The sequence below is a fragment of the Lemur catta genome, chromosome 8, assembly GCF_020740605.2.
Source record: "Lemur catta isolate mLemCat1 chromosome 8, mLemCat1.pri, whole genome shotgun sequence".
Classification (NCBI taxonomy): domain Eukaryota; kingdom Metazoa; phylum Chordata; class Mammalia; order Primates; family Lemuridae; genus Lemur; species Lemur catta.
Window position 1 is genome coordinate 29,058,189 of NC_059135.1, and position 25,644 is coordinate 29,083,832.

The following is a 25,644-nucleotide window of genomic DNA, read 5'->3' on the forward strand; positions in this document are numbered from 1 at the left end:
CTCACACCTTTGTGTCCTTCTACATGCTGGTCCCTCTGCCTCAGACACCCTTCCCCTTTCCCTTACGCATTTACTCTTCGGGTCTCCACTGAAGCATTACCCTTTTCCTCTCTTCTGGAACTGAATTAAATTACACTCACGTAACATAACCTGTTATAGCACTTCACACAGTGTTTCATCATTGTAGCTTTCCTCGTCTGTCCCCTACTAGATTATATATTCCTTGAAGACAGAGGCTATTGTGTTTATCTCTGTTCCTCCAGTGTCTGTCCTATAGCAGATGTGTTCCATAAATGTTACATAAAATCAAAGCTTCTCTTGCCTCTTTGAAACATTGAGCAGGCTAGACCCAGGTAAATGCTCTAATGGTAGCTTTCCTGTGTTCTGAGAGATTTCATGTGGTTTTAAGTGTGTGTGTGTGTGTGTGTGTGTGTATTTTTTTTTTTTTTTTTAAGAGACAGGGTCTCACTCACTCTGGAGTGCAGTGGCACTATCGTAGCTCACTGCAGCCCAGACCTCCAGGGCTCAAGCAGTCCTCCTGCCTCAGCCTTCTGAGTAGCTGAGACTGCAGGCACATGCCACCACACCCAGCTTGCTTATTTTTGCAAAAAAAAAAAAGCAATTTTTTAATTATTAAAGGGAAAAAAGAGCTCAGTAATAAATAAGGCACCCTAACTATATGCCATGTGTTTTTCTCATCACAATGTAAGTATGTGACTTGTGTAAGTTGTATTTCCTCTCAGGACTTCAATTTCCTTATCTGTAATTATCTCTGCCTAATTCCTGCAGTAGCCTTGTAATGGTCTTCCCCTGCTCTAAAAACTCTTATACACAGTCATAATATCCTCTGACTAAAATGCCATTTCTGCTCTTCCCCCTTTCACTTCTATGTTTAAGAATTCAGGTGCGTTCAGGAAAAAAAAAAAAATAGGCTTGCCTTTCAAGATTCCGCCGTAGTCCTTGTCTTTTAAATCTTACTCTTCCCTTTTGTTTCATTTGAGTCAATCTCATGACATTCTCACAAATATACACTTTCTCATTTGCTCTTTATAATTTGCCCTACATGTAATGTATTTAACCAAATTCTTAAACCTTAATTTAAACCCAGCCTTCTTGGTAACGAATCACCATTCTAATCTCACAATGAGGAAATTGAATAGTAAACCAGAATATCTCCTGACAGGAAGATTAGTAGGGAAAATAAGGCTTGAAATAAATAATTTCATGGAAAATTTAGCAGGAATAATATTGTTTCATCCTAAGGCATAGATAGTTTCATTATGAGTAGTAGAGCTTACTACATAGAAATTTTAATGTATAATAATTGGGCACAATTATTCACAGTTATCGGTGAAATGAAACCAACCAGTGTATAAGCAATAATAGATCATATTCTCATAATTTCTATTGTTACTTCATGAATAAAATAGTTTAAATTTTAAATAAAATAGTATAAATTAGTTTAAAATATTAGTTAAATCATTATTAGCTGTATTCTGTGATTTTTCTGTAATAAATATGATTTTAAAATAATAGGTTAAACTAAGCCTTCTCATTTACTGAGTCTTAACCCTTCCACATTGTTTTTCTAGTTGGATGTTTGCTAGGCATCTCCACTTTATCTTCAAAACAGAATCTACCCCTTTCCCCAACATACTTCTCACTGGTCTAAGTAAATGGTAACACCACCCACTCAGTTGCCAAAACCAGAAATCTTGGAATTATCACATCCCTCGTTAAGTTCTTTTGGCTTTACCACAGAAAAATATCCTGAGTTTTGTCACATTACTTCATTTTATCTCACAGAGAGACAATATTATACACAGTGGTTAGGCGCATGGGCATAACTGTCTAAGTTTGAGTTCTGGCTGTGCAGCCATGGCCTTAGGCAAACTGTGTACCTTCTCTGTTAAGGATTAAGTGAATTAATGTATATAAAAAAACACCTGGAGTAGTGCCTGATCTATATTTACTAAATAAATATTAGCTGTGATCATCATCATCTCCTTCACCTCCATGTTCATCTCCATTGACATAGCTGAGGCCTTTGTTGTTTCTTACCTAGACTAGAACAAATACCAAGTAGACTATTGCAGTGGTCTAGGTAAGAAACAGTAAGAGCCTCAACTACAGTCTGTTCACCACAGAGCAGTTTGAGTGATCTTCTTAAAAAGCATTAATGCCTTTATACCAAGACTCTGCTTATACTTAAAGAAAGGACTTATGCTTAGAATAAAATCCTAGCAACTTACTAAGCTTACTAGACCATTGAGGCTCTGTTGCCTGTCTACCTCTCTGGCTTCAGATCCTACCAGTCTTTGACTAGGTCACTGTGTTCCAACCACAGAATAGTCTTTCTTTCCATTAATTACACCCGGCTTATCCTTGCTGTGGTCTTGGCTTTTTTGTTCCCTCTGCCCATTCTTCCCCTAGATCTTATATAGCTGACTCCCCTTCATTCTTCATGCCAGTAGACTGTGGGTCTATTAGGAAAGGGACTTTATCTGACTTGTTTCACTCCCTATTCTTAGTACATAGAATGGTGCCTTGCATGTGGTAGCTGCTCAGTAAATATTTGTTGAATGAATGTATAAAAGTGAGTTTTCTTAGTGTACCCTTCTCAAACTCATCTATGTACATGGAAGCAACTAAAAGTGCCTCATTGGAAAAGAGTTTGAAAACCAGTTTTGATAATAGACTAAGTCACACACTTGAGTTCAAATTCTAACACTACCATTAGATGTGAGCCTTTGGAAAAGTTACTTAATCTCTCTTAGCCTAATTTTCTTAAATAGTTAGTGTGAGATTAAATGAGGAATTTTTTGTAAAGCACTTGGTCCTGAAGAATAGCACTCTATTAGCATTCATTTCAGTCTTTTATTACTTATGTTGATTTTTTGTGGACATTGGCCTCATAGACTCTTTAGGAATCTTTTAAAAAGTCTGCATCTTTTTTATATATATGGAGACACATACACACACGCACGCACACACACACACACATACACACGTATAGTTGGATATTCATTCAGCAGATATTTAATGACACCTGCTGTGAGCCAGACTCAATTCCAAGCATGTATCATACAGAAGGAAACCAAAGCCCTTGCTCTTATGGAGCTTGCTTTCTGGTGGAGGAAGAGCAATGATAAACATAACAGATGGTGATAGGTGCTATGAAGAAAAATAAAACTATACAAGAGACAGAAAGTAACAAGGATGGTGTGCTCTTTTGACAGGATGGTCATTTAAACAAAGACATAAATGAGTGAGCCATATGGATATCTGGAGGAGAGAGTTCCAGGCAGAGTATATGGCATTGCAGATGCTGGAGGTTGAAGAAGTCCGTGTATTCCAAGGATCAGCAAGCAGGACAGTGTTGCTGGAAGCTGGGGTTGAGATGGAAGGGTAGGGTGGAGAGGAACAGCAAAGGGAGGGTGGGAAGAGAGGTCCGTAAAGGCTAAAATTGCACAGGGCTTTGTCAACCTGCCAGTGACTTTGGATTTTATTCTATCCTCAGTAAGCCTGTACTTTGAGGAGTAAACCTCATTTGCAGTAGGGTACATTTACTCTTTTAGGATCAGTTTTCCTCATGTATAATGGAGCGTGAAATTCAAGTGAAACTTTAATATATTCCCCCCACAGTACCTAATCTAATAATCGTAGAGTAATTTAATAGGATTTGTTGTAGTGTGCATTATAATTTCCTTGGGCCTATTTTGATATCATTAAAGAAAAGCATCACATTTTAAAATCCAAATTATTCAGAAACAAGATTTATAAGTTCTGTTTTCTACTCCTTACTTTTTCTCCCCTTTGGAGGTACAGTTGACTGTTGGATTATTTTCTGATGTTCCTGTTTCTAGTAGAGACATTATGTTGGGATAATTCAGGTTGAGAACTGTGATTTATTTGGTGATATATAACAATTACAACTAATTTTTAGGATGATGGGGTGTGGATGTCAAGGAATTGGCAAGTAAGAATGAATTTCCTTACTAGATTTGCTGACCCTACACAGTGCCAAGCTGATAAGAAAACTCTCTGGAAGCTTCTCATTTGGTGTGGATAGTAAATAGAAATACTGTTTTGGGAGATTGGAGAATACAATTCATCAGCTTCTAGAGAATGGAGAGTGTGTTTTAGAGTGTATGCTCTTTAAGAAATATTGTAGGACCTAAATTTTTATTGGAAAGTCTCTAAGTTTCTTAAGTTATTTTTTATAAAATAATCCATGTGGTGACAAATTCAGAAAAAGACAGAATTGGCAAAAGTGACATAACAGTTAATATTCAGTAGTTACTTCAAAATTTCAGTTAATTTTATGGCGCTGTCATTGTTCCCTAACCATATTTTCCTCTACTTGAGTCTGTAGTAGTCTAGATAAAAACAAAACTATTAATGAAAATATTTAAAGAGATTTTTTTAACCCAAATAACTTGTTTTAATAGCAGGGAGGAACTCACAAAACAGACTAGACTTTGTAGAGTCTACGCAGTCATGCATCACTTAACAATGGGGATATGTTCTGAGAAATGTGTCTTTAGGCGATATCGTCATGGGAACATCATAGAGTGTACTTGGACAAACCTCGATGGGATCGCCTACTGTACTTCTAGGCTGTGTGGTATAGCGTATTGTTCCTAGGCTACAAGCTTGTGCAGAGTGTTACTGTACTGAATACTGTAGGCAGTTGTAGCACTATGGTAAGTGATTTGTATATCTAAACGTAGAAAAGGCATAGTAAAAATGCTTACAGGACACCGTCATATATACAGTCATTATTGACCAAAACTTCATCGTGCAGCATGTGACTGTAGTTCTTTTAGGCTCCATGATGATTTAAAATACTCATATTCATTTTGAACTATTTTATATTTACCTTGTAAAATTATTTTCCTGTTTCATTTTTCCCGGTATAGCATTTTCCTATAGACAATTACAGTGTGTGCCCAGAAGGGAAGTGTAGGATTTCAACTCCCCCCACTTTTTTTTTTTTTTAACATAAATTCTTGGTATAAATGAAATCTTATGTGGAAGCCCCATCTGTAAAACGACTGAAATCAGAGCTGTTGCTTGAAGCAGGGTACCTGGAGTGCTGTCTTCTCAGTCCTCCTCCAAGAACACCTAGAGCTCACAACCGTCTCTGATCTGCTTTCCTCATTTATAAAATGGGAATGATAATACCTTCCTATCACAATGTCTGATTCATAGAGGTCTGTGACTGATGTTTTCTCCCCATCCTCTTTCACTATAACTTCCTCATCCTGTGTGTTATTACATTCATATATCACAAATTTTCCTGATGAGTCACCTGGATATTCTATCATGTGACCAAATTTTTACTGTGGAGAATATGATCACCATAAATAAAGTGCTTTACATATTGTTACCTGAAATATTCATTAAAGTTACTGAAGCTGCCATCTCTGCCAAAAGTGACATAATGGTATCTGCTGAATAGCAGTGCTGCAGGCCCAGTTGTTTTAAATGTACTTAAGGATATAAAATGTAACTAAACATAAGTATCACTATCTTAAAGCAGAATTTGTCCTAGAATATTTTAGCTTCTGGGTTATTTTGTGTTTAGTTTTAAAGATTAGGAAGAGGAAATTGACTGTCACAGTCTAGATTCTGTTGCTTACTGAACCTCATAAAGACTGATTGTAGCTCATAAGTCTTCTCAAACTAGCAACTATTATTTGAGTAATTAAGTCACCTGGTCAGATGATGTTTTCTTTTCACTAACTTTTTGTGTTTGTCATAACTAGATTGCTTAATGAACTATGATATTAGGTTTCTATTGAGATTGAGCTGTAAATTATTTAGTAATGAATAAAAATCCTAGAAATAATATAAGTGAATTATAAAAACCAAATCTCTTTAAGAGCCAAATTTGTGAATTGGAAGATTGGTAGATCCATTTTCTATTTGCCAGAGTAGAATTCCCCAATTAATGCATGGTTAGAGTGATGAAAGATTAAGAAACAGAAATTACCAATTTCTATTAGAGATATTGATGAGCTGTGGTCCTTTCCAGTAGTAGGCCTTAGAAAATTATTTCCCTTAAAGTGATTAAGTGGGATATGATCTGAACATCTTAGAACTGAGTCACTTCATTAATTTTGCAACATTATTTGACCCTTTTGGCAAAATTGTATATAGTGAAAGAAGATTTAAAATTTAACTTCATGATATCTTGTCAGATAATTAGATTCCTTACATGTCTCTTAACCTTTAAGGATCATAGATATAATTTTGTTGATTGCTGCTTTGGAGCTGTAAGATGTCATCTTAGTCCATGTGTGTTGCTGCACCAAAATTCCTGAGACTGGGTAATTTATAAAGAACAGAAATTTATTTTCTCACAGTTCTGAAAGCTGCAAAGTACAAGATCACTGCTCTCATGCTTGGTGTCTGCTGAGGGCCTTCTTGCTTCGAGAGAGGAATGAGAGAGGAAGGCTGTACCTCACATGGCAGAAGAGTGGAATAGCAAAACTAGCCCGATGCTTCATGAAGCCTCTTTTATAAGGGCCTTAATCCCATTAACAAGGAAGGAGGTTTCATGGCCTAATCACCTCTTAAAGGCCCCACCTCTTAATACTGTCACATGGGGGACACCTAAATTTTGGAGGGGCTTTGATGTATATGATCAAGTTGTTATTCGAGATTAAGGATATGTTTTCTAATGGGATGCCCATGCACTATATAATCTCTGAGGAATTGTTTAAACCAACGGACAAGTTATATTCCAAATACTGCCTAGATCCACTGAACAAAAATGTTTTAGGAATGTGAGCCAAGAGTGTTTAATATAACATATAGTGATGATATTCATTGTGTCCCTGGGACAGAGTTGAAGGCAAAGGACTTATGGTCAAATTTGGAATATGCTGGTTTTTCTCTTCTTTTAGAAATAAAATTTTCTTGGGTTTTAGTCAGTAACTATGATATTAAGAAATGTGAAGTACCTACCATAACTTTGTAAACCAAGGGTTATAATGATTTGCTTACTTGGAAAAAAAATTTTTTAATTTATTTCAAGTCCAAATCATCCAACTAACATGCCCACCTGACTAATTTTTATTTTGGAATATGCTGGTTTAAGCAAAGCTAAGCTTTATTTAAAGATTTCTCAGAGCTTTTAAGTTGAAATTTTATATTAATCAGATTAGTCATTGATCTTATTTTATGTAACTTTTTCCTCCATCTTTACAACACAATGTGTAAGTTCCGTGTCAGATGTCAGATTATTTTATTAATGCGAAGAAGGAAAATAATTTTTTCTTTCAAGGGACTTATATTTGAAAAGTCACCACATACAGGAAATTCTATATATGAATTTAAAAATTTTCAACTCTGTTTCCTCGTTGGATGTTGTAGAAATTGATGGGGAAGTGAATAAGGTAGAGAAAAAAGACGTGGGGGAGAAAATGAGGGTAGGATAGGAGGAGGAGCCAATTCAACAGACCACACTAGATGAAAAATTTTGTTTTGTCAAGTTTTCTCTTAAATACTCTTAAATATTTGGACTGAGGTTTTGCACAATATATATTTCTTTATATCTAAACAGATTATTACAGAATAAACAAGATAATAACCTGCTGCATTAAATTCTTTTTAAATTGTTTCTTTGTAGTGTTTGGGTGTTACAGCATCTCTTAGTGGAGAGAATTGTGCTGTTGTATCCTCTGCTGATTGAAGGGAGTGTTCTGTAATTTTTTTTAGTATTGTTACTTTTGATTCTGGTCCTAATCTGATAGTTTGCTTTTCTTTTACAATTTCCTAAAAATTTGAGACTTTATTCCTCATTTCTACTCACTTGTCAATACTATTTTCATTCTCCATTAAGGACTTCTAATTTTCTTTTATATTTAATAATATAATTTCTAGTTTTGAAAGTTTGACTCCAGAGAATTACAGTATATATCAGAATATATAGTGCATAATTTTTCCAAGTTAAACCTCTAACTATTCATTCTACACAAATATTTCAGATGGAGCAGCTATCAGATGAAGAAATTGACCATGGTGCTGAAGAAGACAGTGACAAGGAAGATCAGGACCTTGACAAAATGTTTGGAGCCTGGCTTGGGGAACTAGACAAACTCACTCAGGTTAGAAGTAGTGCTTGAAAAACTAGTTGAGGATTTGAAGTCATCACTATGTGTTAAATGTGCAGATGTAAGGATATGGATATAAGTTAAATTTCAAAAATACTACTAGAAAGGAAAAATGTTCAGAACATTAACAATAAGTAAGTAGTCACTCAAGAACAGAAGGTGTTATTTTCTGTGGTTATTTTAAGGATGTTTTTAAAGAAATACTTGTGAGAGAGGCTCTGTTCATCTAGAGGGATTACTTAATATCTGTTTTATAAATTTGAGATTTTTATTTTATTTTATTTTATTTTTGAGACAGAGTCTTACTTTGTTGCCCGGGCTAGAGTGAGTGCCGTGGCATCAGCCTAGCTCACAGCAACCTCAAACTCCTGGGCTTAAGCGATCCTACTGCCTTAGCCTCCCGAGTAGCTGGGACTACAGGCATGCGCCACCATGCCCGGCTAATTTTTTCTATATATATTTTTAGTTGGCCAGATAATTTATTTCTATTTTTTTTTTTTTTTAGTAGAGACGGGGTCTCGCTCAGGCTGGTCTTGAACTCCTGACCTCGAGCGATCCACCCGCCTCGGCCTCCCAGAGGGTAAATTTGAGATTTTTAGCTAAAAAGTTTTGAGGACTAAAATTTTAAAGTCTAAATTTTAGCAAACTCTATTCCATAACTTAATAAATTTGAACACATTTTGTGACATAAATAATTTCCTCACATGTAAATATTTTCTATTATGTTATTTCTTAATACTGACAGAATTTCATTCTGGGTTACATTTTAAAACAGTGGCAAAATTTGTTCATTTTGCTTTCTTGGATCTTGGGTTTAAAAACAACAGTGACCTTATCCTTTAAACTAGGACACTTTTTAGAATAAAAGGATACCGTTGTTACTGCCCCAGTTAATATATTGTATTCAGTATATGAAGATGGTTATGCTTATTAAAATAAATTTAACTTCATGGCAATGAGACTGATAGAACAAAACTTACTTCTCTTTACATTTTATCTCTGGGAAGAACATTTCTGTAAAATGCGTAAGTATGAGATTCCTTAAATAATGGAAAAGTATGGTGAGTAAGGTAGAAACTTAAAGTACTAGGTTTCTGTAGCAGTCTAGAATTGAAACTGATAAACTCTTCATGTAATTCTTGCTAGATCATTTTGAAAGGCAGACATCTTTGTGACCACAATCTGTTAATACTGAATTTTGGGGAGAATGCTTTCAAATCCTACTAAGATTTCATAGTGATCATTCCCTTCATCTCTAATCAGAAGAAGTAACTTTTTTCTTTTTTTTTTGAGACAGAGTCTCACTCTGTTGCCCAGACTAGAGTGCCATGGCATCAGCCTAGCTCACAGCAACCTCAAACTCCTGGGCTCAAGCAATCCTGCTGCCTCAGTCTCCCGAGTAGCTGGGACTACAGGCATGCGCCACCATGCCCGGCTAATTTTTCTATATATGTTTTAGCTGGCCATATAATTTCTTTCTATTTTTAGTAGAGACGGGGTCTCGCTCTTGCTCAGGCTGGTCTCGAACTCCTGAGCTCAAACTATCCTCCTGCCTTAGCCTCCCAGAGTGCTAGCTAGGATTATAGGCGTGCGCCACTGCGCACGGCCAAGAAGTAACATTTTTTTTGTCAGAAATGTTTTATGTCTGTAGTTGCCAAACCATTTTCATTTGATTCTTAGTTTTTTTTAAAAAGGTAATTTTGGGCCGGGCGCGGTGGCTCACGCCTATAATCCTAGCACTCTGGGAGGCCGAGGCAGGTGGATCGCTCGAGGTCAGGAGTTCGAGACCAGCCTGAGCAAGAGTGAGACCCCCGTCTCTACTAAAAATAGAAAGAAATTATCTGGCCAACTAAAATATATATAGAAAAAAAAAAATTAGCTGGGCATGGTGGCGCATGCCTGTAGTCCCAGCTACTCAGGAGGCTGAGGCAGTAGGATCGCTTAAGCCCTGGAGTTTGAGGTTTCTGTGAGCTAGGCTGATACCACAGCACTCACTCTAGCCCGGGCAACAGAGCGAGACTCTGTCTCAAAAAATATATATAATTAAAAGGTAATTTTGGCATAGAGAAGATGACTAGACCATGCAGTTCTATGTTGGGGGAGAAAGAGGAAATAGAAAATGATAGTACAGGAAGGAAAGTATGCAAGGGGCACCTGACAAGGGGGGTACCCTTGACCATGTGGTTTTATTGTCCATACTTGGGGGGTGAGGTGAAAAGAAAAGACAGGTAGCTATCTGTCTAGCTGGTCTAAGTAGAGTAGAAACTCCATGATGCTCCACTGCAGCTGGCATTTCTACTGGTTTGGTACTTTGTATTTTCTCCTGTATTTTAAGATGAATTTCTGTTTTGTAAATATCATTTTTCCTTATTGTAGAAAGGTTAAAGAGGAAAAGAGTATTATTTAAAAGGTAGTGAAATAACTTAAAAGTCACCTTACCTTGAAGTACACTATAGTTCTAGCTTTGTTACAAGCAGTGTAGATGGGTTACAGTTTGCTGATACGGCTTGAAAAGAACAAGGATATTCCATCATTGTTTGAAGTTGTAGTTGCTCTCTGTTAAGGTCTTTGGTCTCACTGATTTTAAATCCAGAACTGTCCCTTATCTTCAAGGTATTTCATGCCAAAGAATGAGGCTATTCTGGACCAAAAAACAAAATCTCTTTGAGGAAAGAAAGAACAGAACTCTCTGCATGGTTTCTTTCTATTTCTTGTTTTACCACGTCCATATTTATATACTATCTTATTTTATGGTGAATTTATGTAAAATGAGGTCAGTCACTATGCTTGATACATTTGAAAAGATATTTACTCTGAGCTATGACAGTCTCAAGCCCCTTTAAAAGTAAGCATATATCTAAAAATTGAAATGACTATAACCAAAATAATACGAAAACAAATTACATTTTTCCTTAAGGCTATTGCTTAGAAGAACTTTGGTTTTATTAATTATTATGTGGCAATTAATCATAAAACAAGCTTCGTTCATCTTTTTATATAATTGAAGCCTAAATTTAATGTGACTTATTAAACTTTCATTTTTGAAGAGTTTGGATTCTGACAAGCCCATGGAACCAGTAAAAAGATCTCCTCTTCGCCAGGAAACAAACATGGCCAATTTTTCTTATCGCTTCTCCATATACAACTTGAATGGTAAGATGTAATTGGAAATAAAATGTGAGATAGTATGCTAAGTTATATAATGTAAGAGCAATGCAGCCACAATTCCAAATATAAAAAACTCAATATAAAAGCTATATGCATAACTTTACTGAGTTCTTATAGTTTTGATTTATGTATTATATTACAAATTCAGATTATCACAGAAAAAAGTAAATTGGAGCATTAATAGTTTTCCAGTTGATTTATTAGTAATTGACAAAGTACATACTCAGGTAGAACACAGCAAACTTAACTAAATTGTTGTTTTCACACTAAAGTCCAGTGAAATTACCTGCAATTTTTAATCAGTTCCTATGGCCTTTATTTAATGTACTCTACCTAGTCAACTTTATGGTATTTGAAATTGACATATCAATTTGTAATTTTTTTAGACTTTTGACTTCTCTTTTTATGCCCTCAGCTCTTTTGGTATTTTAACATCTCTATCAGGGCACTGATCATATTAACAACTTATTAAAGCCTCTGGTAAAAAACCATGAAACAATGTAAGATTTTTGTAGTGTTTTTGAACCCAAAACTTTATTCTTCCTCTGATTGCTACTAATATTAAGAGGAACTATTTGCTTCTAAAAATTTCTTTTGGAATAAAAAAACTGTTAGAAATACTTTATTTGATTGGCTTTAGATTCAATGGGATGAATTCTTTTGCTTTACCCGTGCATTTATTAACTGATTTATAATAGAATATACAAATTAAGTGTGTTCTAAAAACATTATATGTGCTGTTCATTGCAGAAGCTCTGAATCAGGGAGAGACTGTGGATCTGGATGCCCTAATGGCCGATCTTTGCTCTATAGAGCAGGAGCTCAGCAGTATTGGCTCAGGAAATAGTAAGCGACAAATCACAGAAACAAAAGCTACTCAGAAATTACCTGCTAGCCGACATACATCAAAACATGGCACCTTGAAAGCATTATCTTCTTCATCTAATCAAATAAGTAAACCTTCCCATGCTAACTACTCCCTGGATGACATCACTGCACAATTAGAACAGGCCTCCTTGAGCATGGATGAGGCTGCTCAGCAATCTGTACTAGAAGATACTAAGCCTGTGGTAACTAATCAGCACAGAAGAACCGCGTCAGCAGGCACAGTGAGTGATGCTGAAGTACGTTCTATTAGTAACTCTTCTCGTTCTAGCATCACTTCTGCAGCCTCCAGCATGGACTCTTTGGATATTGATAAAGTAACACGCCCTCAAGAACTGGATTTGACACATCAGGGGCAGCCAATTACTGAGGTAAATAGAAGGAACTTTTTTTTTTTGATATTTTAGTATTAAAGGAGATATGATATTAAAGAATGTAATTCTGACTAGCGTACTTAGTTCTTCTACATTTAGAATTTGTCAAAGATAACTTCCAAGCTAAGTTTTAAAATCAGAGTATACAAGGAATATATTACTAAATATTACAGTGTCACAAACATCTTTGTAAGAGATTTAGTTTCTTTTTTTATTCTTGTGACTACAGTATTTGGAAGTCCTTGAATTAATATCAATTGTTTCACATGATTTAAAATATTGAATTGTGGTTTGCAAAGCTATTAATAGTTATTAAGCTGATGAGAATTGCCTTTTAATGCGTGTTTGTTTTAAAATAAAAACTTGGTCAGGTGCAGTGGCTCACATCTGTAATCCCAGCACTTTGGGAGGCCAAAGTGGGAGAATTGTTTGAGGCCAGGAATTTGAGACCAGCCTGGGCAATATAGTGAGACCCTGACTCTACAACAAATTGTAAAAATTTGCCAGGTGTGGTGGTATGCACCTGTAGTTCCCAGCCACTTGGGAGGCAGAGGTGGGAGGAGCCTAGGAGTTGGAGGTTATAGTGAGCAATGATTATGCACACCAGCCTGGGTGATAGAGTGAGACCCTGTCTCAAAAGGAAATAAAAAATAAAAACTTAAGAAAATTGGTGGGGGCAAAATAAAGACAATCTTTTCAATAAGCTTGTGTTTACTCTTTAATACAGGGTAAAAAAATCTATTTATGAATAATTAATACTAAAGTAAATCTTGTAAAACATTGTTTATGAAATTACAGAGGAAATTTTAACTATTATTTGACATTATTGATTTTTCCCCCCAATTGATTTAATTCTTTAGATCAACTTTTATCAGTCAGTAATTTCTGGTACCTACCCATGTGCCTAGCTTTGTTCTAATAGGTACCATAGAGCACAAAAGCAGGATGGATCATGGTGATTTGGAGATAAACTTGAGTTTTATTGCAAAGGAAGTTAGCAAATCATGTCTAAGGAATAAATTTTCATTTATTAAAATGAAGGCTGGGTGTGGTAGCTCATGCCTATAATACTAGCACTTTGGGAGGCTGAGATGGGAGGATCGCTTGAGGTCAGGACTTCAAGACCAGCCTGAGCACAAGTGAGACTCCGTATCTACAAAAATAGTGAAATTAGTCATGCTTGGTGGTGCATGCTACTGTAGTCCCAGCTACTTGGGAGGGTGGGGCAGAAGGATTGCTTGAGTACAGGAGTGTGAGGTTGCAGTGAGCTGTTGATGATGCCACCACACCCTAGCCTGGGCAACAGAACAAGACCCTGTCTCAAAAAACTAAATAAAATAATGAAACTTATCTAAGTGGTATATGTATTCTGTAGAGAACTTGAAAACTGATTTCTGTTTTCTGATACCTGGAAATTATATTTAGCACCAGCTACTTAGTATGTGTCATTTTATGCTTTTTAGATTTATTTACCTGCTGGGATATGGGCAATATTTTATTTGGGATGTGCTTTCTTGGTCATTGTTTTGTGTATTGATATTACTTCCAGTCATATTACTGTAGTTTGAGTTGGGTCAAGGTGCATGGATAGGTTATGAACTAAACATTAAGGATCTTCTAATAACTGTATGTCTGTATCTTTTTCTATGTAAAATACATCTATAAAAGTTCAAACAATATAAGGGCAAATACAGTAAAAAGTGAAAAGTCCCTCTCTCCCACTCTAAGTGGCATCTAGTGACATCCATGGGCAAGGATACCAGTAATCAATGGTGTAATATTTATGACTTTAATAGAAGGTTCGGTGAGTAAACCAGGCATAAAGGAGGGAGAAGGTTAAGGTCTTAATCTATTCTAGCCTGTTATTTTGCCTTTCCCAGAGGGATAGAAAAGTGGTTTAACAAACCTGGAGCTTGCTTTGATATTCTTTTGTCTAGGTCTGTTCTGATTCAAATCAAGTAAACTGGGGCAAGCTTAATAGACCCCAAACCAATGCATCAAATTGTCTTTAAAATCACATACAATTTTTAAAATATTTTAATTAGTTTTTCATACATGGAGTTAAGTAGTTCTCTGAAAACTATTTAAAGCATCAAATAGTTCTATGAGACTTATTACAGAAAACTTCCTCCAATTTTTACTCTGTTAGCTGATTCTTGTGGTATTTACCTCTATGTCAGTGGTCCCCAACCTTTCTGGCACCAGGGACCAGTTTCATGGAAGGCAATTTTTCCACAGACCCCAGGGGTGGGGTCGGGGAGGTGGGGTGGTGAGCAGTGGGGAGCGGCTGTAAATACAGCTGTAAATACAGATGAAGTTTCGCTTTGCTCTCCCAGCGCTAATCTGCTGTGCTGCCCAGTTCCTGACAGGCCAGTGACTGGTACCATTTTGCGCCCTGGAGGTTGGAGACCGCAACTCTATATCATTAAACCCATGCTCACATCACCATTTCTTGACCTTTTTTTCAGTTGTATATATTATCTATTGACCTCTTACTCTGGAAGATAAGGATATAGCTGTCTTTAGACAACTCTTCTCACTTCTCCCCTCCCATCTTCCCAATATATTTTGATTGGGCTAATACTCAGTGTATATGTTATAATGACTATCGACTTGCAATTTATTGTTAACCTCTCTGTATTATCTCACTACATTTCCTTTTTGGGATATCATTTTGCTTTTCCTGGAATTAATTATCTTTAGATTTTAAAAAATATTTAATTTTCTGTATGTGTATCAGTATTTCAGCTTCAAACTTTCCCCCAGTTTAAATCTCTCACTTGGCTCAAACAAAATTAGTTTTCTGTTAATTTCATCGTCTTAAAATTCTTAACTGTTTTTTGTAGTCTTTAGGATTATTCTTATGTCTTTTCTCTTAGACTGGTAAGCTTCTCCAGAGAAGATTATTCCAGTCCTCTGCATGGAGGGCATATGCCTGGCTGCCAGTGTTAAATTTAGCAGCACATTTGGGAAAGAAGGATTGGGATGTGGGGGTGGTCCTCTGTGTTCAGTCAGTAAACTTTATTCTAATCCTTCTAGGTCAGGTTTATCAGTCATCAGCATTATTGACATTTGAGCTAGATAATTTTTTGTTGGTGAGGGGCTGTCTTGGGCATTGTAGAATGTTTAATAGCATCCCTGGCCTCCACCCACTAAATGGTCAGTACCATACACACCCCCTCCAGTTGTGAAAACTAAAAATGTCTGCAGATATTGCTACATGTTCCTTGTAAGGAAAAAATCAGCCCCCATTTGAGAATTACTGCTCTAGGTAGAAAGGGTTAATAGGAAGTCTGAGCCCTTTTTTCCCATAGCAGATGACCTTGGGTTTTCCTTCTCCTGGCATTCTTTTCCTGGAAATTTACTAGATTAAAATTAAATATAGAATGCCTCTAGGTAATATTGTTTATTGTAAAATTGACCCCTGATTGGTGAGTGCATATGGACCAGGAGAACTGTTCAGGAAGAACTGTATAAGCCTATGAAAAGACACAGACCTTGATTTCCTGTTGTGCAGTGTAACTCTTGTAGATAAGAATGAACATGTCCTTGAGGGGCCCTGGGACTTACCCTCATTGGCTGTTACAAGGTACTACTAGTTCCTGTGGAGTATGAAATATCCCCGAGCCAGGGTGATTTCTGCACTTACCCACAGAGTCTCCCTTACAATGAGCTGTCACATAAGGTTCCAAAAAAGTCCCCTGGTGATCTGTATGGACTCTCCATGAAGGTGGCATGCCTGATGCCAGTATGCCAGCATTCTGTCTTTGTCTTTCTACAGAACTGAGTGAACCTGGTGGCCAGCTATGGTCTGTTGGGTCCTGTGAGTGAATATTAGTTTGTACCTGAGACCACTGCTGGTGGGCAAGTAAAGGAGAGAATTTGGGAACTAACTGCTTTCTTAAATATGTTTTCAATCAGTCCTCCTGCTTTTACTCCCACCATTACTTCTGCTGCTTCTGGGGACTTTTGAGGTTACATGATGTAGATTGAGTGCTCCTCTGCTTTTCTTCAGTGCTGGCCCAGCATTCAGCTTTTCGTGGATATGGTAAATTTGGTTACTACCTAGCTATAAGCTTTCTAGCTTCCAAAATTTTGTCATTGTCCTCTTGTGAGTTTGTCATTTAAAAAATACAATTTCTTTATTTTCGTTTTAGTGGGATTTGGAGAAGGAGTGGAGCTACCTCATTAGCCATTCCTTCTCAGTCTCGTTCTCATGTCTACAACCTCTTCTGGACCTTGGAGTGCCCTAAGGCACAGTCCTTAGACAATCTATCTATGCCTACTCCTTTTGATGTCATTCATGTGCACTGACAGCTCCCAAATGTTAGTGTCCTGTCTCATTTATTTAAGACACACTTCCTCTTCCCCCACCCCCATTTTAATCCCTGTAAAACAGTGGTTCACAACTGGGGGCTATTTTGTCCCCCTGAGGATATTCAACATTTTTGGTTGTCTGTGATAAGAGCATGCTACTGGTGTTTAGTAGAGACCAAAAGTGCTGTCAAACATCCTACAGTGCACAGGACAGCCCACACAAAAAATGATTATCTGGCCCAAATAGTGCCAAGATTGGTTGAGAAACCACATTCTAAAATCAGGTGGCACTCTGTTAGTCACTCTCAGCAAGGTGGCAGCTATAGTATGTTCTGTGAAGCCATCTGTTGATAATGTCTGATAAAAATCAAGAAGGTACCAGCATCTGACCAGGTACAGTGGCTCACACCTGTAATCACAGCATTTTGGGAGGCCAAGGTAGGAGGATCACTTGTGACCAGGAATTTGAGACCAGCCTGGGCAAGACAGCAAGACCCCATCTCAATAAAAAAAAAATTAGCTGGGTGTGGTGGTGCACGCCTCTAGTCCTAGCTACTTGGGAGGCTGAGGTGGGAGGATTGCTTGAGCTCAGGAGTTTGAGGTTGCAATGAGCTATTATTGATCATGCCACTACACTCCAGCCTGGATGACAGAGTGAGACCTTGTCTCTAAAAAGAACCAAAAAAAAAAAAGTACTGGCATGAAATCATCTTAGATACAGGGAAATACAGGTATCTTTAGCCAGCATCTCTCTCCTGAACTCGAGGTATATACATCCCATCTCAAATTAATACCTCTGTTTGGATATCTACTAGTGTATTAGGGTTCTCCAGAGAGACAGAACCAGTAGAATATGGGGATTTATTAGGGAAACTGACTTGCATATATATGGAGGCTGTGGGCCGAGAAGTCACACGACAGGCCATCTGAAAGCTGGAGATCCTGCAGTGCCATTAATGTGTTTCAGTCCCAGTCAGAAAGCCTCAGAACCAGGGAAGTCAGTGGTGTAATTCTTAGTCTGAAGCCAAAGGCCTGAGAATTGGGGGGCCTGCCTGGTGTAAGACCTGCAGTCCAAAGGCCAGAAAGCGTGGAGTTCTGATGTCCAGGGACAAAATAAGAGTGTCCCAGCTCCAGAGGAGAGAGAGAGAGGAGAAATTACCTTTTCTCTGCCTTTTTTGTTCTTTGGCCCCAGTTGATTGGATAGCACTCACTCACATTGAGAACAGATCTTCCCCACTCAGTCCACTGGCTTACGTGCCATTTTTTCTGGAAACACCCTCACAGACACACCCAGAAATAATGCTTTATTGGTTCTCTAGGTATTCCTTAATCCAGTCCTGTTGATACCTAAAATTAATCACAAATAGCTCAAATTTAACTGGTCTGTACCTGAAGCCCTGATCTTTTTCTTCAGACTTGCTTCCCCCACTGTCTTTTCCATCTCAGTTAATGGTTATTCCATTATTCTAGTTCATCAAGCAAACTCCTTGGAGTCTTTATCTCTTTATCTTTTTGTTTCCACCTCCCTTCTAGTCCAGCAGCAAAATCTGTTGGCTTTATCTTCAGAATATATCCAGAATCTGATCACTTCTCACCATTTTCACTGCCACCAAGCCAACATCATCTTGATCTAGATTTTTGTAATAGCCTCCCACCTGGTCTTCCAGTGTTCACCTTCCCCTTAGCAGTTTGTCATCCACACTGCAGCCAGAATGATCCTGTTAAAAGGTAAGTCAGATAATCTCTTTTCAAGCCTAACAGCTTTGTGTCTCGCTCATGGTAAAGCCAAAACCCCTGTAATGGCCTACAGGGCCTTACCCGATCTGCTTTCCATTTACCATTGACCCTGTTTTTCTTCCCTCCCTCTCTTACCCTGCCAGCTATACTGCTCCCTATGTGTTCTTTGCCATCAGTCAGAGCCTGCCTCTCAGCCTTTGCACTTCTTCCCCTGTCTGGATGCCCTTCCTCAGTTATCTGCATGATATACCCCCTTACTGCCTTCAGGGATTTGCTCAAATGTCACTTTATCAGTGAGGCCCTCTTTGATTGTGCTATTTAAAAATTAAACTCCCCTTCCTCTGTCCTGTGATTACTTCTTATCTCATTTTTCTGCTTTATTTTTCTTCTTAGTGCTTATCACCATTTAATATACTATATATTTTACTTTTTTGTTTCTCTGTCTCCTCCCACTTGCATATAAGCTTCATGAGGAGAGATATTTTTCATATCTTTGATTCCTGGTATATCCTTAACACCTAGAACAGTATTTGGCTCATAAGACGCACTTAAATATTTGAATGAACAAATACATGCATGTGTTCAATCCACCATTTTTAGTCTAGTAGCCTGTACTCTAAAATTATCAGCAGTTGTTTTCTTTCAAAATGGTGAGTGGATAGAGTAACACAAGTGGAGTAACTTATGGGAAAACTCTTTAATAGTGAAACTTTTTTTTTTAACAACTAGGTTTACACTTAACTATATTAGAGAAATCCAGGATAGAATAGTTGCTTTTACTGAAGTTTAGTGATAGAAATACCAGGTAGAAAAATCAATTTGAGATTGGTACTATTTCTTCTGGGGGACATGGGTAGTCAAACTGCCCATCTGAAAGTAATACTGTGGCTCATCTTTCTGCCTCTTTGCTGTTCTCTGAAATCTACCAGGGACAGGCACAGTACAGTTTCACATCAAAAAGTGTTCACCTTTTTTCCCTGCCTTTCTTTTTCTTGGCTTTTGTTAAAATACTGTGCTTCCAGGCACTTCACGTATGTCATCTCGTTGAAGCCTTATAACTATTCCTTTGGTAAGTGTATTATTCCATTGAAACCAAGACTGAATAGATTAAGTAGGTCAAATCACTGGGAAATCTGTATTTGAATTCCAAAACCACATTAGCATCATGATTTCATTAAAATCTTAAAAATAAAGCAAAGCTGATTATTAAAAATGATTGTTTCTTGAATGTTAAAGAACATTTTAGCATAAAAATATTATCCATGGATACACATAAAATGAATTACAGATTAATTTCAGTCAAGTGTTCTTATGCAGTCCATCAGCAATGATCATTTGCTATGTTTTTAAAATTAGAATTCATTGTAGTTGAAATAAATTCTAATTAAGGCTCTTTATATTTCTCAACCATTGTGAAATATATTGCAGCTGATTTACTCATCTTTGTAGTACTTTTATTCATGTTAACTGATGAAACAATACTTTTCAGTAGACAACAGTTTGCAAATTTAAATAGTAATTGCACTTTATAAATTTTGTAAAAAAGAGGATTTACTGATTAAAGATTAATGTTAAGATGTACCTTCATATTTTTCTGGTGGAATTTAAACTTTAATGATTCCATTGAATTTGGAATTTTATACATGAAAATGTGTTTTTAAAATGAAAATACTTTTTTGAAGCTATTACTATAGTTTACAGCAGATTGAAAGGTTTTTTTTTTCCCAATTGTAATATTTATAAGATTCAGCAAAACCTTTTGCCAAATTCAAAGTTATAGGTCTCAGATGAAAAAAGAGGCTGACGACTTGGTAAAAGCCAGGGAAGAGTCTAGTTCACATAAACATTTTTCAAACACATTCCTTCTCCTCTCCCACCCCAACACTGACATATATGCCCTGATTTTTATTGTGTGTGTTTCTTGGAAATCTGTACAGTTTTTCTTCTCTGCAAAAGTAAAAAGCGTTTTTATTTGGTTTTAGATCTATTTTGTTGGGGTCTAATTGTTTTGGGTTTGTGGAGAGCTGGTAAAGAAAGGACCTTTTTTTGAACAAGCATAGAAATATATTCATCTGCATTTAAAATTAATAGGGGCTATAAAATATAAAAGAAATAGTTGTAAAAATATTCAAACATTTTATGTCCAGTAAAAGGAGAGGAATAAAAAGGGGGGAAAATAGAAAATAATAGCAGCTACTATATTGAGTGCTTATTCTGTGTTAGGCATTGTGCTGTACATGTCTTAACCCACTGACTCTGTACAACACCTTGTGGAATGGCTACCATTCTTCTATTTTATGATGGAAGGAACAAAGGCAGAGAGTGACTAAATAACTTGCCTAAGAATTTGAACCCAAACAGAACGGTAGTAGAGCTTGTACCACCATATCATACTGCTTCATCACAGAATTGAAAGGCAGTAAAAGACAAGAGTAGACTGCTCTCAGAGCCAAACTTAGATACAGAACTACATGGGCAGGAGAAAAAAAGGCAAGAGTTTTATGCAGTAACATCCCCATCTTGTGGTGTTTTAGTATACTTTTGAATATTTTCAGTTAAAATTTAATAACTCTAAAGTAGCTGTAAGTAAATTAAGGCTTAAATAAAATTCAGATGAGGGCTGGCAATTTCCTACTCTTATAATAATGGTAACGTTATTATCACTGGCTTAATTCTGATTTATAGCAACCTTTGGAGATAAATGCTATTATTACCCCCATTTTACACATGAGGAAACAGGTTAAATGATAGGTCCAGAATCACATTGCAGGTAAATGGCCAAGCCAGAACTTGGACCCAGGGTCTGCATTCTTAACCATGTATGCTTATTTTCAATATAATATTTGTGGAAAATGCATACACATCACTAAAGAGGAATGTAAATCTATTTTATTAAAACACTAAGAGGTGGTTGTAAACCTCCACTTTTTTCTACTCATAATGTAAAGTGTTAGCTATGACAAGGTTATTTGTAACCATTGCTTTGATACAAGGCCATTTCTTGGGGATGGTTTGGCTCCTATGTTTAGATCAGTGTTTTTCAATATGTGCCCTCCCATCCCTACCCCAAGGATTCTGGCATGTAAATGGTACATCATTTTAACATGTTACAGCAGTTCAAGAAAGTGGTGGTCCATAACTAACTTTACAGAGATTTGTGGAGAGTTTTTGAAAGATCAGTAGAGAATTTGATGACTCTGTAACACAGATGAAAGTTTTTGGAACTGAGAAAGTTTAGAGCAAAATTTATGTGGAGAATTGACCCTCAAATTTATTTTTCTTATGTTTTGAGCACAGCTTTTAGATTTGTGAAAATAGTGATGAAGAGTGAGTAAAGGTTAGATTTAGGGAAGATAATATTTTTTGGTAAGAAAATATTTAAGTACTTTATGGAAATGGAACCTAATTAACATTAAATAACCTATATTATTCCATAATCCATTTTTATCCTTATAATGTAACCACATAAATTTTAATCTTTGTTTATGTATGTACTATTTTATATTGTTTCACTTCACATACATACATCCTTTTTTGGTAAGGGTGTACTGAATTTCAAGAACTATATAGTGTTCCATCATCCTGTTTAACATGGTACGCAGTCATCTCTTATTGAATACTTTAGATTTAGATTTTTTTAAAAAATTAAACCAATAAGCATTTGGAAATATATTATGGGAGCTTGTACAAGATTGAGAGAATAGATTTTTTAAAACTTTTTATTTTGAAATAATGTCAAATTTATAAAAGCTTGAAAGAACTGTACAAATGACTCATGAAATTTATTAGGCAGATTTACTAATTTTTTAACATTTTTGCCACACTTTATTGTTCTGTCTACATCTTTTTCCCTGAACCATTAGAGAGTTGGTTGCATTTATCATGCCCCTTTGGTCTCTATTTCCTAAGAACAAGGATATTGGCAGTATAGATTTGATAGGCTTCCTATTGATATGGTAATTGAAACAGTGCTATAGAATATGTTTAATGAGAAAATATGGAGGGAAAAGCAAAAACAATCTTGATCTGGCCAAACATTGAGCATGAAGGCCAAGCAGAAATTGTTATTTCTACATCTCACAAATATTTGAGTGCCTAGGCTGTAAGGGATAAATCCATGAACATGATGCGCAATGTCCTTATGAGATTATAATTTAGTGTATGGCAGGAGAGGGAGATAGATGCAGGCAACCAAACAGCAGTACATAGTATTATGAGTACTATGACAGGAACGACAGAAAACCTTTTTGGTTAAAAGGTCATTGATGACTTCGAGAATGAATTATAGAATGTATTACACCTCAAAGGATAAAGGCTTTGGGGAAGAAAGATTGCAGGGAATTACGGGAAAAATGAGTAGCTGGAAAATGGAGGAAGAACATTATAGCATGAAATTGGGAAATTTGGCAGTGGAGAAGAGAAAATAATAGTTTAACAGGAGGCAGGTAACCAGAAGAATTGAACATTTTTCTGTTCTCCTCTCCACCCTCAATAATCTAGTTGAGTATCAGAGACTGAAGATATTGGAGGGGGAATGGGTGGGATCTAGGACATGCTTGGCTTTGGAGGGGGAAACAAAGCACTTTTATTCACATAGAACTAGGGGGAGGTATGAGAATGTGGGTGTAGTTACAGGATACACTTTAGTGATGAAGATCCTCGTGATAGGTGGATGTGATTTTCTTAGTAATGGGAGGGAAGTGAGGTCATATGAAGAGAGGGAAGAGGGAAGCTAGAAGCCTGAGGAACAAGGGAACTTAGGCTTTGAGAGGATGACTTAGCAGAGTGAGGGGAAAAGATTAAGAGTACTGCCAAAGAGTGATCAAGGCCCAGTTGAGGTTTATTAGTATGAATTGGTATTGGACATAATGTTTCTGCATAGTTCTTCCATAGAACTCCATTGTCCAGAAGTGGAGTGAGATTATCTTTAAATTACCAAGGGTTAGGATCCTCTGGTTCTTACCTTTATAATTTTTGTATAAGAGAATGAAAGGTAATTGCATGCAACTTTTCTTTACTATTTTTTTTCATTACTGTTTTGTTTCATTTCAGTGATCTTTTTCTCTTCCTGCATAGCAATGAGAGCTGCCCTTTTCACCTCCTTTACCTATCATTTTCTTCCTTCCTGCATTTTCACAGCATGCTATTTCTCTGAGATGTTCCAGCAAGCAGGCCAAGCGTCATATTGACTTCACAGAAGAACAGGCTGAGCTAACACCTGTAAGTTCTATAAACATGTCATGGGACTACTTAAATATAAGTGAAGAGGAGTGTATTCATTAGAACTCCAAAAGATGAAACTTTGTCATATAACCTCAATTTTTCAAATAAAAATTAAACCAAACAAAAAATAAATTAGCAAAGACAAATAAGCAACTTAATGATATTGGGCCATTGATTATTAAATCTCATGGCAAGACTATATAGATGGTAACATATCTGATGTACAGAATTTTTGTACTGGAACCTGAAACCACATGCTTTCTTTTTTATTCTGAAGCTAAGGGCTTTTGTAAATTTCTTAAGATATTAACAGACTTAACTATTCTTCATAATGGGGACATCACGTGAAATGATTCTTCTGCACTGATGCTTAGCTGAAAACCTAGTTTGTTTCTTCCAAAAAATGTATTCTTTGGTCAATAATTAACAAATCTGTATACTTCAGAGCCTGCACTGTACCATATGATAGCCACTGGCCACATATGGCTATTAAGTACTTAAATTGTGGTTAATCCAAATTGAGATGTGCTATAAGGATAAAATACACACTGGATTTCAAAGACTTAGTATGAAAAAAAGAATGTAAAAAAAAAAAAAAAAAATCTTATTAAGGCCGGGCGCGGTGGCTCATGCCTGTAATCCTAGCACTCTGGGAGGCCGAGGCGGGTGGATCACTCGAGGTCAGGAGTTCGAGACCAGCAAGAGCGAGACCCCATCTCTACTAAAAATAGAAAGAAATTATCTGGCCAACTAAAATGTATATAGAAAAAAAATTAGCCGGGCATGGTGGCGCATGCCTGTAGTCCCAGCTACTCAGGAGGCTGAGGCAGTAGGATCGCTTAAGCCCAGGAGTTTGAGGTTGCTGTGAGCTAGGCTGATGCCACGGCACTCACTCTAGCCCGGGCAACAAAGCGAGACTCTGTCTCAAAAAAAAAAAAAAATCTTATTAATATTTTTGTGTTACTAGTTAAAATATTTTGGATATTTTGGTTAAATAAAAGATTAATATTTTAATGTTTTCTTTTGCACTTTTTAAAATTAATGTAGCTACTAGAAATTTTAAAGTGCACTTGTGACTTCTATTGTATTTCCATTGGACAGTGCTGCTTTAGAGTAATCTATGAAGCATTAAAAAAGAACCACAAAAGCCTAAAGCCCTAAACCCCACCCAGCTGAATTAGATTTCCTCTAATCTTTCTCCTCTCCTTCCTTCTTTCCCTCCCTCCCTATCCTTTAAAAATACTGGAAATACTGGTAGTAACCCAGTGAGTTGATTTCACATCCTACTAATAGGTTATATCCTGCAGAGTCAAAAACACTTCTCTAACCTCAGCTCTAGCCCCTCCTCCAACATTCCTAAGCATCAACTGCTATAATATTTGCATTATCATCTATTTTTTCTGCCAAACAGCAGTTTTCAACCTTTTCAATCCCAATACTCCCTTTTTATAACAAATAATTTATAACACCGTCTTTACTGTCCCAAATGAAATCCATAGATGATAAAACCTACTTACATACTTACTTTTTATATGAATGTAATGCCCTAACACCTAATACGAAGTAGAAATAACCAAAAAGTAATTTGTAATAAAATACCAATTTCAGTATGTAAATGCTTGGCCACGACCATTCAAAGACAGAATGAGATAGTCAAACCCTGTACCCACTTATTACCAAAACTTTGGATTTAAGGGAAATGAGAAGCTCAGAAGTCATTTTTTTTTGTTTGTTTGTTTGGGATTTTTTTGGCAAGAAGTACAGGAAAAACTGCAGAGGCCAGGCAGAGTGGCTCATGCCTATAAACTCAGCACTTG

The 25,644-nt window shown here is 36.6% G+C and overlaps 1 protein-coding gene across 1 annotated transcript in view; it reads left to right on the forward strand.

The window, feature by feature from the left end:
* Positions 1-25,644, forward strand: part of RAPH1 (Ras association (RalGDS/AF-6) and pleckstrin homology domains 1) — a 99,092-nt gene that overhangs the window by 31,072 nt on the left and 42,376 nt on the right. Inside the window, exons 2-4 of the mRNA XM_045559679.1 lie at positions 7,998-8,117; positions 11,171-11,276; positions 12,042-12,547. Coding sequence (XP_045415635.1) covers positions 7,998-8,117; positions 11,171-11,276; positions 12,042-12,547 — 732 coding nt within the window. The remainder of the gene's footprint in view (positions 1-7,997; positions 8,118-11,170; positions 11,277-12,041; positions 12,548-25,644) is intronic.